This window comes from Macrotis lagotis, chromosome 6 (genome assembly GCF_037893015.1).
Source record: "Macrotis lagotis isolate mMagLag1 chromosome 6, bilby.v1.9.chrom.fasta, whole genome shotgun sequence".
Lineage (NCBI taxonomy): Eukaryota > Metazoa > Chordata > Mammalia > Peramelemorphia > Peramelidae > Macrotis > Macrotis lagotis.
The window spans coordinates 71584217-71602630 of record NC_133663.1 but is presented as its reverse complement, the minus strand read 5'-3'; the positions used below and the strand labels follow the sequence as shown (position 1 = coordinate 71602630).

The following is an 18414-nucleotide window of genomic DNA, read 5'->3' as shown; positions in this document are numbered from 1 at the left end:
TTGCTATTAATAGTTGTATTATCCTCCAGTTTATTCCTTCTCACTCTCATCTATTCCATTCTTCTCTCTCCCTTCATCCTGTCCCTGTTCAGAAGTGTACCCTCTCCCACGAGCTTCCCCCTCCTGTCACCTATTCCCCCTTATCCCAACCCTTTCCTCTCATTTTTCTCTAGGGTAAGATAGATTTCTATACCCTATTAAGTTTGTATGTTATTTCCTCTCTGAGCTTTTTTTTTTTTTTAGGTTTTTGCACGGCAAATGGGGTTGAGTGGCTTGCCCAAGGCCACACAGCTAGGTAATTTAATAATTGTGTCTGAGTGTCTGAGACCGGATTTGAACCTGACTCCAGGGCTGGTGCTTTATCCACTGTGCCGCCTAGCCACCCCTCTCTGAGCCATTTCTGATTAGAATGAATGCTCTTTCTTTCCCCCTTGCCTTTCCCCGTTCCACTCCATTGTAAAAGGTTTTTTTCTTAACTCTTATGTGAAATATCTTAGCCCCTTCTTCCTCCTAGTATTTTTCTTTATCACCCATTGACTCCATCTTTTTACTACATTATACCATTATATTCAGCTCCTTTCTGTGCCCTGTCTATATATGCTCCTTCTAAATTGTCTTATGAATGAGAAAGTTCATATGAGTTATCCATATCTTCTTCCCCATGCAGGAATACAAGCAGTTCAACATCATTAAGTTCCTCTTAGGTAGTCCTTCTTTTCTACCCTCTCTATGGTTCACCTGAGTCTTGTACTTGAAGATCAAACTTTCCATTCAGCTCTGGTTGTTTCAGCAGGAGCATTTGAAATTCCCCCCATCTCATTGAAAGTCCACCTTTTCTCCTGAAAGAGCATGTTCAGTTTTGCTGGGTAGTTGATTCTCCACTATAAACCAAGATCTTTTGCCTTCTGGAATATCATATTCCAAGCCCTATGAGCCCTTAATGTAAATGCTGCCAGGCCCTGTGTAATCCTGACTATAGAGCCATATTAGTTGAATTGCTTGTTTCTGATAACTTTTAGTGTTTTCTCTTTGACTTGGGAGTTTGGGAATTTGGCTATAATATCCCTGGAAGGTTTTGTTTTGGGAATCTCTTTCAGGAGGTGACCAGTGAGTTCTCTTGATTTCTATTTTACCCTCTTCTTCTATGATCTCAGGGAAATTTTGCCATATTATTTCTTGAAAAATGAAGCCTAGGCTCTTTTCCTGGTCATGACTATCAGGTAGCCCAATATTTTTTAAAGTATCTCTCCTGAAGCAGTTTGCAACTACGCCCAAAGAGCAACAAAGATGTGCATACCCTTTGATCCAGCAATACCACTACTGGGTCTATACCCTGAAGAGATGATGAAAAAGGGTAAAAACATCACTTGTACAAAAATATTCATAGCAGCCCTGTTTGTGGTGGCAAAGAATTGAAAATTAAGTGAATATCCTTCAATTGGGGAATAGCTTAACAAACTGTGGTAAATGTATGTCATGGAACACTATTCTATTAGGAAACCAGGAGGGATGAGAATTCAGGGGAAGCCTGGAGGGATTTGCATGAACTGATGCTGAGTGAGATGAGCAGAACCAGAAGAACATTGTACATACTAATAGCAACATGGGAGTGATGTTCAACCTTGATGGACTTGCTCATTCTATCAGTGCAACAATCAGGGACAATTTTGGGCTATCTGATATGGAGCATACCATCTGTGTCCTGAGAAAGAATTGTGGAGTTTGAACAAAGACTATTACCTTATTTTGTAATCTTGCTATCTCTTAATACTTTATTTTTCTTCCTTAAGGATATGATTTCTCTCTCATCACATTCAATTTGGATCAATGTATACTATGGAAACAATGGAAAGACTAGCAAATTGTCTTCTATGGGGAGATGGGGAGAGGGAAGCATGATTAGGATAAAAATTGTAAAACTCAAAATAAATAAAATCTTTAAAATCAAAAAAAATTATCTCTCCTGGATCTGTTTTCGAGGTCAGTTGTTGTTTTTTTTTTTCCAATGAGATTAATTTCACATTTTCTTCTAACTTTTGGTTTTTGGGGAATAGTTTTGTTACTTCCTGGTTTGCAAAGTTATTGGCTTCCTTTAGTTCCATTCTGTATTTGAAGGAATTATTTTTTGAAGGAATTTGAAGGAATTATCCTTTTCCAGCTGGCCCATTCTGATTTTTAAGGTATTCTTCTCCTCATTTGCCTTCTGTGTTGCTTTTTCCAATTTAGCCTAAACTGGTTTTCTGTATTTTTTTTATTTCTTCACCAAACTGTTGACTTGACATTCATGAGTTATCTGTATCACTCTCATTTCTCCTTCCAATTTTTCCTCTACCTCCCTTAATTGCTTTTCAATGTCTTTTTTTGAACTCTCCTATTGCCTGAGCCCATTCTCTATTTCTCTTGGAGGTTTTGGATACAGAAGCTTAGACTTCGTCATCTTCTGAATCTTCCATGGAACCAGAGTAATTTTCTGTGGTCAGATTCTTCTTTTTCTGTTGTTTGCTTATTTCCTCAGCCTGTGACTGATTTATCACACTTCCAAGGCTTTGGGAGGTTTGGGGGAAAATCCACACAGACCTTAATTCCTCCAAGGTCTTGTGAGAGGCTTCAGGCCCTCTCCTCTGCCCTGAAGCTGTGAGGAGGGTCCCTGCTTGTCTTTGGTGTTGTGGTAGCCCAAACTACAACTGAAGTTGTAGAGCGACCCGTAGTGCTGGGTGGCTCCACTGATTCCTGCTGCAGGTTCTCACCACAAGGCTGCTCTGAGTCTGGCATTCTACTCTAGTGTGGCAGAGTTCTCTCACCACCCCTTCCAGCTGTCCCTGGCGATCCCTGGGCCAAGAGGTCTGGAAAACACCCTCTCTCCCACGGACCCAGCTGCCCAGCCCGATTATGTTGTAGCTGTGCTCCGACTCCCGGTCCCAGTGAAACAGACCTTTCCTGAGGAACTTCTAAGTTGTTTTGTACTGGGAAATTGTATCACTCAGTCTTTCTGTGGGTTCTGCCCCTCTAAATTTTGGCTTGAGTCATATGTGATGGCTTTTGGAGATTTTGGGGGAATGAGTTTCCGGGAATTCCTGCCTTCATGCTGCCATCTTGGCTCCACCCCTACAATATGTTCTGAGCAATTTTTTTTATAAGATTCTAAATCAATTATTGGTTTTCTTTCTGCTGAACTTTTTTCTGCTAGCTTCTGTCATGCTGCTAATTGAATTTCTCAAGGAGAGTCTTTTAATATATTTGGCAAATATTCTCTGTTGGGACTTAGAGTATTAGAGTTTTTCTGAGAGAGTATTTTGGAGGGGCAGCTAGGTGGTACAGTGGAAAGAGCTCTGACCCTGGAGTCAGGAGGACCTGAATTTAAATCTGTTCTCAGACACTTAATAATTACCTAACTGTGTGATCTTGGGCAAGTCACTTAACCCCATTGCCTTGCAACCCCCCGCCCAAAAAAAAAACCCCAAAAGATACTATTTTGGAAAAGGATGCTAAAGCACTGGAGATTGAAGTGAGCTGGAGTGATGTTTTTTAAGCCTTGAGGCTCTATGTAATTTTTTTTTCTTGTTAATACAATGCCCTGTGGTCATTGATATTGAGTAAATAAATAGGAAAGGAGAGAGAAGTTGAATTCTGAGATAAAAAGAAGAGAAATATTGATTGTCTTGGGAAAATGAAACAGCTCATTAAATTTCAAAAAGAAAATTGGCACCTTGCTCCCATTTCAAAAATGTCTAAGACAATGGGGTATTTATTCATAGAAGCTCTTGATTATTTTAGCTTTATTGCACTTGGGGGGGGGAGCAAGAATATATCAAATTACCTGCACTACAGGGAAAACCGTACTTGAGGGAACATTCTTCAAATCTATTTTATTATTTAGGCATTCATTTGTAATATTGTGACTTTCTTGTTTTCAGTTCATGCTATTTTGAAATAACTACTTGTTACTACTTTAAGATAGAAATAGTGGGTAACCTTATATGCCAGTTTCATTTTGAAACCAGTCACCATCTCAAGCATAAACCATGGTCAAGGGAACTGGAATTTTTCATTTCAATTTGCGTTTTGGGGAAGATTGTTGGTAGCTTACCTGTTTGTTTATACAGAATCCAGGGCTAGCTTTTATAGCCAAGCAACAGTACCCAGCTGAGGCTGAATGAAACTCCTCGCCAAAACAAAGGTGACCCAGTAGTCACAAAGTGTCCCGGGGTATTTTCCACATGAGCATAGGAAACCCTGATTGGAACTGAGCCTGGCTTCCTACTACCTGCATCAACTCCCAATGGCCTTGGAAACAGTGATAATACTAGTCACTAAAGTAAAAAATAATAATTTTATTGATATGTTTTGGTTTTGCATCATTAAAATTTCTCCCAATATCTCATCTCCCAGAGAAACATCCCTTATAACAAATAATATTTTTAAAGGAAGAAAAGGGAAAAATAGCTGGTAGTACAGTCATAATGAAATAGAAGTCTGAAAATACTGACACCCATGAACCTCCTTCTGTAAAGAAGTGAGGTGTTGACTTCTCATATATTTTTGGGGGGGACCATGCTTGTTCTTTGTAATTTTGCAACATTGACTTTTCATTGTTTTGTGGAGGTTGTCCTTGTTTTTTAAATTTTTACATCATTTGCATATTATGATTGTTTTCTAAAATTGTAGCCTGAGAATCCCTGCTTGAGGCTAGATGTGGTTGTTATACTGTGAACTGAATGCTTTCTAACTTTTCCCAACAGTGCCTACTACATAGAGCTTTGCACCCCAGTGATCCTCTGCCCCCCATCCAAGAGCACATCTGGGACATGCTGGACCCCCCTAAGGAGGTGGCAGCCAAGTGCCAAGCCCCTCTCTCCAAAATAAAAACTCTCTTCCCTCTGACTGAAACCATCAAAAAAAAGAATCAAATAACAGCCCAGGACGTCTTCCAGGATCAGTAAGTTGTCTGGTTGGTGCTGTTGTTGCTTTAGTAATTCATTTCAGATTATAGTTGATAGGGATGATAACAGGGTGACACTGAAAATATGTCTGAAAAATTAGAATATTCCCCATAAAAAGTCCTTTTAGGACTTGAATAGACTCCTTCATCATTGGTTTGTAATATTTCACATAACTCTTTCCTCACCATGCCTGGGTCCTTGGCTAGTGATCTAAAGTATGGCCTGGGCTATCTGTGTCTGGTCTCTGCAGGTCTCTGCCCTCACCCATGTTACATTTGAAACAGATGCTTAAAAATAGTTTTCTCTATTTCTGTGTGACACGTGATGTACATTTTTGGCAGCCCTCCTTGTCATATAGTTGTATTAACTTTGGGGGATGTCGAATATTACATGGCCCCTCTTAGTGAAGAGGCTCAGAACAGACAGAATCTCCCACAACAGGCTGAGAAGTAGAAGAGGAGGATGTGGCTCCCTCAAGCAGTTTTTATTACTGTCCCAACTTGTATTTAATCATGTTATTGGAAGCTTGGAGAAGCTTGCAGAGAGCAAAAAAATAAGATCCAGTGGTCATTAAGTGACTGTCCTCCCTCCTTACCCCCTATATTAAACTGTTTAGATTTCCAGTAGTTGCTATTTAGTAAAATAAAGTAGCAGGTTAAGTTTTAGACCATCTCAAAATGAGTGTTGATTTAATAAATTCATTTATTCCTCCAGAGCCAGAAGAACCAATTGGGGGGGGGGGGGGGGGCTTTTCTGGAATTAGGCTTTTTGTTTGTGATGCTGCCTTTCTTTAGGCATTGCACTAGGATCCATCTGGGACCCAGATCTTTCTCTCCCCCCACACACATCTTTTCTCTACTTTCCACTGATCAAGTGGATCAGTGTTCCCTTCTCCCTCCCAACAGTCAAGGAAGAGGTGATTCTTTTTTTCTGGGCAATTTACAGTAACCCTAACTGTTGGACAGTATTTTTATGAATGATTTTTCATGCTGATAAGGAATTTTTGTTTTTTATTGGGAAGTTTTATAGCTAATACACTTAGTTTAGTCAGAATAGAAATAGTCATGGAGTATTAGAGACTGCTGCATCTGCCACAAAACATTTAAAAGATGCAGTTTCTTCCCACAAGATGCCAGTATTTCTCACCATTTATCTCTTCATGATCCCTTCTCTGTAATACCTTTTAATGGGAATATTTTCCTTTGTGCAGCACTCAGGATTGAATAATGGAATGACATGCTGATTCCTTCCCTTCCCAAGACAGCCTAACTTGACTTCATTTCAATCGTGTGTGTGTCTGTGTGTCTGTGTGATTTTTATTACCTTCTGGTATTGTTGGAAAGAAATGGGCCTTTCCTCTTCATCCCCTGATTAAAATTTAAATCAGTTACTTTAAAAAAACTCCCCAAAACATGGTTAGTGCCGTTTTTCAGATCTTTCTGAACCATTCTGTCTTGAGAAAATTCATCTGCTTGTATTCATGTTTTCTGTTTACAGGACTGTTGTTTGGCTATAATTTCTGAATGAATGTCATAGAATTTTCACATGCATTTGTGCATGTGCTCTCTCTCTCTCTCTCTGAATGAATGTCATAGAATTTTCACATGCATTTGTGCATGTGCGCTCTCTCTCTCTCTCTCTCTCTCTCTCTCTCTCCCCCTCCCTCCCTCCCTCCCTTTTCCCCTCTTTCTCTCTGTCTCTTCTCTTTCTTCTCTCTCTCTCTCTGTCTCTGTCCCTTCACTTCCTCTGTCTCTGTCTTTCTCTCTCTCCCTCCCTCCCTCCTCTCTCTATATATATCTCTGTGTCTGACTCTCTGTCTTCCCCCCCACCCAACCCCCCGCCCCAGCTTGGTAGTGCTTCAGCAGCCCATTCAGCAATAATTTTTTTTTTATCTACTATAAACAATAAATTGGGCCAGGTCCTATAAAAAGACAGTCATAGAAATATCTTGGAAATGGAAATGACCTTGAGCATACTTTAATTCGATCTCTTCATTATTTAGATGGTAAACTGGAGCCCAGAGAAGACAAGTAACTTGTCCAAGGACACACAGTAAATGGCATAGTTGAGTATTCTAATTCCAAGTCCCATACTCCTTCCTCAACACCCTGATTGCTGTCTGTCCTCAAGGAATTAATAATTAGCAGCTCATATAATTTCATCTTAATTAGCCATTGAAAGGTCTCATCATGAAAGGGAAAGCAGGCTAACAGTAGTAGTATATCCATCTATGAATCTCAGTTGTGTTCTATGTGTTCAGTCCCTTGACACCAAAGGCAGATGGATCAGCATTTAATAAGAATATGTAAAGTGTTTTTTTAACCAGTGTTTTTTTACAAACTCCAAAAGCCCTTGGGCAGTTTTTTTCTCTTTGTTTTCCTCTACACTTTAAATTTTCACTTTTTACCCTCTGAGACATCACAGATACTCTTGAAGATGCTTTTCTTTTTTTTTTCCCACCTTAAATCATTTTCTAGTTCTAAAATCAAGCCTAAATAATACCTCCTTAGGAAAGAATGTAAAACTGAGAATACAAACCAGAAAACACTGGCTTGGAGCTCATTGGATTTAATCCCCAGTTCTTTTACTCTGTAACTGGTAAAACCATCTCCAGCTTCTGAGACTTAATTTTTCTTCATTTTAGCAATGGAGACTTAGATTATTTAACTCACAGAGTTATAGTGAGGACTGTTTTATCCACAAAACTATTCAAAATGTAAAGCAATATTATTGTTAGCATCAGTACTAATTATGTGTTTTGGAATTTGGGATGTTCATGCATGTCATCATGGATCTTAGGATTCCTGTTTATTTCAAAAGCGAAAAGACAAATAGAATACCATTTATCACCCTTAATCTAGTAATTACTAAAATTTAATAATCTGAAAAAGTAAAATTCCTCATAAGTATGACTGTCTCCTGAAGGAAAAAAAAATACTGTTTGTTGATTCTGGTAATGGTTTCACTACGGTATGAGCTTGAGCTTTTGCCACCACTCAACATTTCCAAGTGTAAAATGAACACATTGATTGTCTGCCCTTCCCTACCTCCCACAGATTCTGGATTGTATTGTTAAGACTAACTCCTCTGTAAAGCTTTTTTTTTTTTCATATCTCTCTAGAGATAAGTAATACATCTCTCACTTCCAGAACAGGCTTTCTTAACCTGGGGTACATGGAACTCTAGGGGGGCTTCATCAACTTATATGGGCAAAAAATTTCAAAACTGATTCTGAGGAGGGGTCCTTAGGCTTCTGCCTTCTGCCAAAGGGGTCCCAGATATGAAACAGATTTAAAAACCTTTGTTCTAGACGTCTGTGTTCCTCTTATGTGTTCTCTTCTATTATGTATTATGCCTGTCTCTTCAGCTCTGCTGTATTATAAATTTCTTGAAGGTAGAGGAAACATGTTTAATTCTTGTGTGTGTATGCTTTGCAGCCCCAGCATAGTGTATGGTATATTATCACTTCTTAATAATTGTGTATTGAATTGCTATAAAAAAGTTTGACTTAGGGTTTACAAAATAGCTATTAAACTTTGTCAACCCATTTGTGAGATGGTCACATGATATCATACATATTTTCACCTTCTTTTCCCTAGGTCAAACCATTTTATAATCATCAAATGGATACTTTGTTTATTGATTGTAATCTTATTGACATGTATTCACACTTAGGGGGTGATTTAATGTTGACAGATTACTTCTCTCAGTAGTTCTTTAAGACAGATAGCACAGGCTGTAACAACATAATCATTTTATAGATGAGGACCTGTAAAAATTTTTTTCTCAAGGTGAAGCCAGAATATGAACTCAGGCCTTGCCAACTCCAAATTCAGTGCTTTCTCCACTGCAATGTCTTTCTTCTTGATTTCATGTCATTATCTTCACTCAGTGAGGAAGGAGGATTGGTATATTCTGTTACAGCCCTGTGACACACCCCCACCCCCAGAGCTATCCTCTTCCTCATTTCCTCTAATTTCCACTTATCCCAAATTCTGGAAAGGATGAAGCTGTTGATTTTAATCCCCCTTCTTGGCTGTAAGAGGTGATTCATTATTTAAATGTCAGTAACTTGCTTTCCTAGTGGGCCACTATGTTGTTAGGATTATCACTTTTCTGTATCTCTTTGTTAGTTTGGTTTTTCACTCCAGCTTGGGGTTTTGATGACAGTATGTTGTTTACAAATACCATACTTTAGTTACTGATTACAGTTATCATTCAGCCATTTTTGACAGTAAGTTTTATACCAGATTGATTTTGTTCACTGAGATAAAAAAATCATATTTTCATGCTCAGCAGAAGAAAAGAGATTATGGGCAACATATTTGGATTTTATTTTCTTCTCTTTTCTTTAAGATATGCCATCAAAAGCATATATGTTACTTAGGACTTCTCATCTTAGAATAAAAATACTTTTAAGATCATGTTGGAATGTAACCTCAAATTATATTTTGGTTTGGAAAAGAAAAATTAAAAGCTGGTTTTTCAGAATGATTTTTTAAGATGCAGTTTAAGGCCTCTATGACAACATTCTTGAATATTTAATTGAGGTTTGTTCAGAAATTTTTAACAGCTTTAAATAGAAGTATATAAACTCTCATATCTACTAATAGAGAGGATGGTTATTGTGCATAATGATCGGTCTTCTTTTTGAGCTATCCAATAGCTATCAATTCTGAAACAAGAACTAGCAAATAACATCTCAAAGGTAATGGATTCCTTACTTAAAAGTTAAGTTTCCATTACTTGTGCTTGCATTTTCATCTTATAAGGAAACCTTGATAGGAATGTTGATTGTAGGGACTGCATTCCTGGGACACAGGGCCAGGGTTGCTGCAGTTAGGCAGCTAGGAGAGGCAGGTTGGGCAGGAAGAAGCCTCTTATGTAACTTCCTCTTTGGGATGGTTGGCAGAAGAACTAGCAGTTATGATTATTTTTCTTTTTAAGACAAAAGTAGAAAGCTCAGCTAACCATTTAGTTTGTTTCTTTTCTAGCCGTGAAGATGGACCTGTGTCTAAAAAAGCCAAAACCGAGGAAGGGGAAGACAACTTTAGCATTTCTAACCTGGCTGAAGGCAACATCACTAGCGTAAGGAAGACTTGACACATTTCCTCACCTTGTCAAAGATTAAGCATTTCATTGCAGATCCCTCAATACTAATGACCTTATCACTGGCAGTTCACCTGCTCTCTTCTTATTCTTCTCCTTTTAAAAAACACATACACGAGGAAGCTAGGTGGTGCAGTGGATAGAATACCAGTTCTGGAGTCAGGAGGACCTGATTTCAAATCTGGCCTCAGTCACTTAATAGTTACCTAGCTGTGTGACCTTGGGCAAGTCATTTAATCCCCATTGCCTTGCCCCTCCCCAAAAGAACTGGAGGAACTTTCTGATAGGAAATGATTTTATCACCTCTTAATTTCAAGACCATTTATCACCAGTAAAAAGTATTATGTATTATGTAATGATTATAAAAATGAAAATTTATTTGCAATTTATGAATGCAGATTCCCTTTTACTCCTATTTTGAAGGGAAAAAATGCAGGCTTTTATCTCTCTGTGATACTTGTCCTTCTATTCTTTTTAGAATAATAGTTGCAAAAGTACACTAAAGCTTTTCCTTTAATACCATGTAGTAAATATTTATTTGCTGGAAAACCAAGCAAGGTATTTCACTTTGCGATCTATTCATTGTTAAGGACAGGAGCTAAGATGAAGGAAAGTAGATTATGATCTCAAAGTGCTGTGGAGAGGCATGAATTTTCAGTTTGATACCTTCCAAGTATCTTTAGTATGTTTCTGAACATTCCCTCTTTAGGAAAATGTCCTGGTTCAGCATTGCCAGAAAACCAGAATTTCAGTTGCAGTGTCAGCATACATCATCTCCCACCCTCTCCCAAAAGAGGCAATGTTGTGCAATGGGGCCACACTCAGAAATGAGGGCCACTTCTCTGACAATAGGAACCCTAGAGACTATAACCTGAGGACTTTAAAATGTAATGTTGCCTGTGTTTTATTGTATTTTGTTTTGTAAAACAGTTCCCATTTATAGTCTAAACTAGTTTGACCCACACTCAGAAGTATTGTGGTCAGCATGTGACCTATAAGACATATGTCTGATATCTGATATAGAGAATCACTTGACCTTTGCCTTTTACCTCAGTTGCAGAGCATTCTCATTCCTCATTATTTGGGCAATAGGATGAGTAAATGATGTATGCTGCTTAGTCTTGAAGCTGAACTGAGCTCATTGGTTGCAGTTACCTCTGGCCCCTGTGGGAAGACAACCAGCTGATGTAAAGGCAGTTAAATGAAAGCCCAAACACTAGGTTATAGGCCTTATAACACTGATGGCTTTTGAACAGACCCATGACAAAGAAAATGAATGGAAAGGCCTTTTCTCTTTCTTCAATTTCACAAGAGTAAATGCTCCATATTAAGCTAAGTGTATTGCCTGAGGTGATGCCAGGAAGAGAAGGAAATTGGTCTGAGATATCATCGTCTGTGGATGTTTTTTAGGTTGGAAGTGTGAACCCAGCTGAAAACTTCCGTGTCCTAGTGAGACGAAAGAATGCCAACTTCAAGGAAGGTGAGTGGAGGCATCCATCTATTTTACATTGCAGAGGAGATACTTAATGACATTAATAGATTTAAAATCTTGACTGGAACAAGACTGAATTGTGATATTTCACATAGCGCTTCTTTGTAAGGATCTCAAAGATTGTCCTTCATTAGACATACTTTAAAACTACTATGCAGGGGATCTCCCAGAAGCTGCTGGTAGTATTTATTAATGAGTCACCATATTAATACAAATTATCGACCAGAAGGAACATTCAGTTTAATTTCCACCAAGTCCTTTTAAGTCATCAACTCATCCCTTGATAGTAGTCCCCAAGAAACTTGGGATGATGCAGAATAGGACCAGGATAATTTCTGTGAATCAGTTTTGGAAGCAGGTATCTGATCTAAGTCTGAGGATTTGATAATAGGAGAACCGATTTAGTTTCTCCCAGTGGGGTCAAACTCATATAGAAATGGTAACTAAATAATACATAAGACTTCCTTTAGATTACATTCATAGTTTTAAAACTTAATGTTTCCTTTTATTGTATTTTATTTTTTTTCTTATTTTTCCAATTATATTTTGATCTGGTTCAGGCCATACTTGAAAGTGTTGCAGGCCATATGCTTGACATATAGTTTAATTAATGCCTTAGTCCTCAGAGTGAATTTGAAACCAAAGCCCCCTTGTCTTCTCTTTCTCCCAGAACTGAGCTATATTAACCTTGAAATTCCTCAGACTAGGTATGGTCCAAGAATTCTTCTCTTCCTGTTCTGATAACCAGATCATCCTCCAGATGTAACCAGTGTAAAATGTAGGTGTATAGTTTTTCTTCTACCTGCTTTCTGTCTCATACTGAGCTTCTCCTTCACAACAGGTTGTTCATTGTCATTGCAGGCTGTTGTTCATGATAGAATTCTCCATAAGATAGTCTTTTTTGGAAGCATATATTTGATATTCTAAGTGTGCCCAGCCCATCATATTTGGGCTCTCTCTGTATAAGATTTGAATCCTTGTCAGTTTAGCTTGAGAAAGGACTTCAGTGTCTGGTATCTTCTCCTGCCAGGTGATCTTCAGAATCTTCTTAAGATTTAAGTGGAAGCAATTCATTTTCTTGACTTGGTGCTGGTAGAATGTCCAGGTTTCACAGGCATATAGTAATGAGGTCAACACAATGGCTCTACAGACCTTTGGTAGTCAGTCTGATATTCTTTCCCATTCTTTTCTTTCGGATCTCCCAAATATTGAGCTAGCTCTGGCAATGCGAATGTCAACCTCATTGTTAGTGTGGACCTCCCTGGAAAGGACACTGTCAAAGTAAGTGAGCTTGTCCACTATACTCAAAATTTCTCCATTTGCTATAATCCATGGTGGATTACATGTGGATGATGTGGTGCTGGCTGATGGATCACCTGTGTTCTCAATGTTAATTGTGAGACCAAAATGAGCACAAATAAGCAGAGACTCAATCCATACTTCACTACATCTCAGCTTCAGAGGTGCATTGAGGGCACAACCATCTGCAAATGAAGATCATGTACCAGTACTCCCTTCCACTTTGTTCTTGGCTTGTAGCCTTTTCTAGTTGGAGAATTTGCCATCAGTGCAGTAGCTGACCTTGAGGCCATGTTCATTCTTGTTGAAGGAGTTTGATAACATTGCTGAAAACATCATGCTCAAAAGCATGGGAGCAGGAATACTTTCAATTGGGAAATCTTGAGAGCATTGTCCATTATCCAGAACCTGGGCAAGCACACTGTCATGAGACTGATGTACAATACTGATGAACTTCTCCAGGCGAGTAAATTTTGATGTAATTTTCCAGAAACCCTCATGACTGGCGGTATCAAAGACTTTGGTCAGATCTACAAATGTTGTATATAGTCCTCTGTGCTGTTCCTGGCTTTTCTCCTGGAATTGTCTGGTAGCAAACACCTTAATCGACTATTCCTCTACCCTTTCTGAAGCCACACTGGCTCTCAGGGAGGTGACCATCTTCCAGGTGAAAGTTCAGCCTATTGAAAAGCACTTGGCAAAAATCTTACCAGCAATGACTAAAAGAGGAATACCCCTGAGATTGCCAGATTCCTTTTACCTTTGTAGAGATGGATGATGGAGGCATCCTTGAATTCTTGAGGGATAGATAACGTCTTCATGCCCTATAACCTGGAAAATTTCAGTCAGTTTTTGTATGAGCAATGGACCCCCCACTTTGTAGAAATCAACTGAAATAGAATCAGCACCAGGTGCTTTGCCACTTGAAAGGAGCCCAGTGGCATTCAGAGCCTCTTCTTGAGTTGAAACTTCAGCTAGGGACTGATAGATTTCAACTTGAGTTTAATAATCAGTGATTGATGATAGTCTATTGAGTACTGTGGAATCACAGCCTTATCACTAATCTATGTGGCTCCATCAGCACTGAGTAGTTGAGATGCACCATATCTTTGGCCCACAAATAGCCTTCAGAGCATCATAAAACATTTTGAATTGTTAATATCGGAATAAAATTGAATTTCATCTGCCTTCTTATGAATCAAAAGTCTTGAATCTCTCTGAGATTCACTTGGATTTTACTTTTGATGGAATTAAATGCTCCCTTCTTAGAAATGAATAAAGTATCCTGCTGGTAAACCTTGTGGAGTTCTTGCTTTTCATTTAGCAGCTTCATTATTTCCCCATCATTATCATCAAATCAGTCTTGGTGTTTGTGAGTGTTCTGGCCCAGATGAACAAATTCAGTGCTGTACACCAGATCTCTGAAAGCTGCCCCCTCTTTTTCTGTTCCCTGTTGCCAACTGTGTTTTGACTTAGTTTTCCTTCCAAGTTCGTAACAGTCTGTTCCCTCTCAGAGAGATACTCTAATCTCTTGACATTCATTTTTCTAATATTCATTTTGCCTAGGGGATGTCACTTCAGTTGAGTGTGAATATTTAGCTTAGAGAGGATGAGTCTGTTATCAGTCCAACACTCTGCACCACATACTGCCTTTGTCACTCTCACATCCTGTCTGTGTTTTCTCCTTAGGATCACTTGGATCACTTGGTCTATTAGATGCTAATGTTCGCTTGGAGGGTGCATCCAGGAAGTTTTGTTTTTAGGTAAACAGAGGACAGTATTTGTGATGAGAAGATTATGAGATGAGTAGGTCTTTAGTAGAAAGTGACCATTGCAGTTGCCGTTTCCAACTCTATTCCTCCCAAGGACTCCTGGCCATGTCTGATAATCTGAGCATACTCTAACATTAAAGTTATTTGGAATTATCATGCTTTCTCTTACATTGTCCATGGGAGGCATCCCTAGTGTTCTAGGTATTTTCCTTTGGGTCTTTTAAAATTAGATGGTTGACAGGCTCTCCATTTTCCTTTCTTTTCTATGATCAACCTACCTCCTGTCTTAAACTCTGATTATGCCAGTCACATAGTACATCATTAGTAATATGCACTGACTTATGTATACCCTATATTGCCCTTTGATTGACTTGCGATTTTGATTCTCTGTAGATGGTGGTTTCAACAACTATATAATATTGGGGAAAATATTGGTGTTAAAAAGGTGGGGTTTTTGTTTCAAATAGAAACTTTATGCTGTTGAATTTGTTGTTGTTATTGTTGAATAATTCCAATGATGTCTGATTCTTCATGATCCCATCTGGAATTTTCTAGGCAAAAATATAGGAATGGTTTGTCATTTCCTTCTCCAGCTCATTTTACAGATTAGGAAACTAAGGCAAACAGGGTTAAGTGTCTGTGACCAGATTTGACCTCAGAGAGATGAATCTTACTGACTCCAGTCCTGGCCCTCTTACTGGACCTCCTAGCTTCTCCAGCATTGTTGTATGGTTTCCCAAATGCATACGAATCTGCTTTGTTTCCTGCTTAGTTCTGGACACAGTACATTGTCCATTTTCCACAATATCTATATTAAGGTTGTGGAAGTGTTGGGGTAGCAGTGTAGACAAATATGGATATAGCTACATAGATATATTGATATGAATATATATCAAAAATATATTATTTCATATGTTATGTGTGCTTATACAGATTGATTGGTTCTTGTCCTTTGTTATTGAAGAAGACCAAAATGATATCACTATGTTTGAGACCAATTACAGTGTGTATGACTGTGGTTGATCAGACCAATACAAGCTCAGAATGCTCTACCACAGATTGGGCACAAATAGTCCATGTGAACACCTGGGATGCTACTCTAAACTTATGAATGTCACATTTCCTTTGAGCTGCTTCCATTCTGCCTCCTCATAGAGCACAGCACCCTCTCTGATGAGGGCATGCCATGCTGCGTGGTCCTGTGCCAGGGTCTCTCAAGCTGCACATTCAATTCTAAAGTCCTTCATTGAGACCTTCAGGGTGTCTGGGTATCACTTCTTCTGGCCACCTTATAAGCACTTGATCTTTGTGAGTTCTCCATAAAATTGTTTTTTCAACAAGCATACGTCTGGCAGTCTAACAACATGTCCCATCGTAGTTACACACTTTGTAATAATGTTATCTTGAGCAGTTTAGCTTGGGAAAGGACCTCAAGTGTCTGATGTCTTCTCCTGCCAGATGATCTTCAGAATCTTCCTAAAATAATTTAAATGGAAGTGATTCAGTTTTCTGACATGGCACTGGTAGACTGTCCAGTTTCACAGGCATGTAGCAATGAGTCAGCACAACGGCTCTGTAGACCTTCAGTTTGGTAGTCAGCCTAATATACTTTGTTTTGGAGACTCCCAAATATTTAGCTAGTTCTGGCATGTGTGTGTCAACCTCATTGTTGATGTGTGCCTCCTTGGAAGGGACACTGCCAAGTGAAGTGAATTTGTCCACAGTACTCAAAACTTCTCCATTCTCCATTGATGGTTCCATATCTAGATAGTGCAGTGCTGGCTAATGGAGCACCTGGGTTTCTTGTTAATTGTTAGACCAAAATCAGCACAAGCAGCAGAGAATCATTCCATACTTTGCTGCATCTCAGCTTCAGAGGCTGCATTGAGTGCACAGTTATCTGAAAACAGAAGATCATGTACCAACCTTCCCTCCACTTTGGTCTTGGCTTGTAGCCTTTTCAAATTGAAGAATTTGCCATCATTGCAGTAGCTGACCTTGAAGCCATGTTCATCCTCAGTGGATGCATTTGATAACATAACTGAAAACATGCTAAAAGGTATGGGAGCAAGGACACATCCTTGTTTCATTCCATTGGTGACTGGGGAATCTTGAAAGCATCATCCACTATCCAGAACCTGGGCAAGCATGTTGTCATGAGACTGATAAACAATACTGATGAACTTTTGCAGGCAACCAAATTTTAACATAATTTTCCATAAACTCTCACATCTGATGGCTTTAGTCAGATCTACAAATGTTGTAAACAGACCTCTGGTGTGTTCCTGGCATTTTTCCTGAAGTTGTCGGGCAGCAAACACCATATTGACTGTTCCTCTACCCTTTCTGAAGCCACACTGCTTCTCAACTTCCAGGTGAATGATCAGCCTATTGAAAAAGACTGGCAAGAATGTTACCAGCAATGACTAAACGAAGATTACCCCTGTGATTGTCACAGGACAGTCTATTCCCCTTACCTTTATAGAGATGGACAGTGGAGGCATCTTGAGATGTGGGGTGGAGGGTGTATTCCAGTAAGACTGATAGCTTGGTGTGAGGGCAGCCAAGCATTTGTCAGGGTTTCTTTACATCTTTGATGCCCAACTGAGCCATCTAACTCTTACCTGTGGCTCCAAAATCCTGTAGCATGCACAGTGGACTAAACCAGGTTGATGGTAACTGAGGGAGTCTCCAACTCCTCCTCAGTGAGTAGTAGATGGTGTTGTGTTATGCTATTAATCTGTCTTATCTACATCCATCTATCTATCCTGATGGGATTAGGCTAGACAACAGGCATTCTTCATTCATTTGGTTTTTTCTGTGTGGGCTATTAAGATTAGCTCTTACGAATAATTATGAATATCATTTTAAAGGCTCTGCAATATACTGGGAATTGATTTAATCAGGACAGTGTTGTCTGGACACAGGAGCAAACAAGCAAAACTAAGTTTAAATAGAAAAGATGGTTTGAATTTTGAAACACATGGCATTTTTCTAAGGCTATGATGGAAGAGATAGTTTAAAATTTACACTCACTTCTTCTATCTTTAAGGAGGGACCAAGTTGGGGCAGCTAGGTGGCACAGTGGATAGAGCACCAGCTCTGGAGTCAAGAGGACCTGAGTTCAAATGTGGCCTTAGACACTTAATAATTACCTACCTGTGTGACCTTGGTCAAGTCACTTAACCCCATTGCCTTTAATAAATAAAAATTAAAGAAGAGGAGGGACCAAGTATATTGTGCATTGTGCTTATATCATTTTCACCAAAAACAGTAATTGCTGGGGAAAGAGTAAATTCACTTTAGTAAAAGGCCAGTGAACTAGGTTGTCTTCTATGTTTTGAGTTGAAGTAGGAGATTCTGTTTACCCCCCTTTTGATTGAAAAATCACAGGACTTCTGAATTGTTTTGTATTAAAGGTCTATTTCACTCTCTAGAGAGCAAAGTTTGTGCAGTGAATGTATTTGGTTAACTAGTCTGATAAATGCCTGTGTAAACCAATTATACCTAGTTCCTAAGCATCCAGGGTTTTTTTGTTGTTTTTTAATGGGTTTTTGGAAGGTTAATTATTTTTGTTTGACAGTCTTCTGAATCCTACCAAATTACCAATCTTGCTCTAAAGAATTTGATCCTATCTAAGCCTTAGATCTAAGCCTATCGTATCCTCTCAGAATCAGACAGTCTTCTCTGAGGCTCATTTTTGTAAATTATCATCATCATCATCATCATCTCTGTTGTCATGGGAGATGTGAAGTGTGCAATAAGATCTGAGCTAATGTAATTATTTTCACCTCTGCCTTAA

At 38.9% G+C, this 18414-nt stretch overlaps 1 protein-coding gene across 4 annotated transcripts in view; it reads left to right on the top strand.

Annotated features, from left to right (window-relative positions):
* XRCC5 (X-ray repair cross complementing 5) overlaps positions 1-18414 on the top strand; it is a 133124-nt gene that overhangs the window by 52544 nt on the left and 62166 nt on the right. For all 4 annotated transcript variants that reach the window (XM_074191416.1, XM_074191417.1, XM_074191419.1 and 1 more), the window contains exons 14-16: positions 4740-4936; positions 9935-10028; positions 11460-11529. In XM_074191416.1, coding sequence (XP_074047517.1) covers positions 4740-4936; positions 9935-10028; positions 11460-11529 — 361 coding nt within the window. The remainder of the gene's footprint in view (positions 1-4739; positions 4937-9934; positions 10029-11459; positions 11530-18414) is intronic.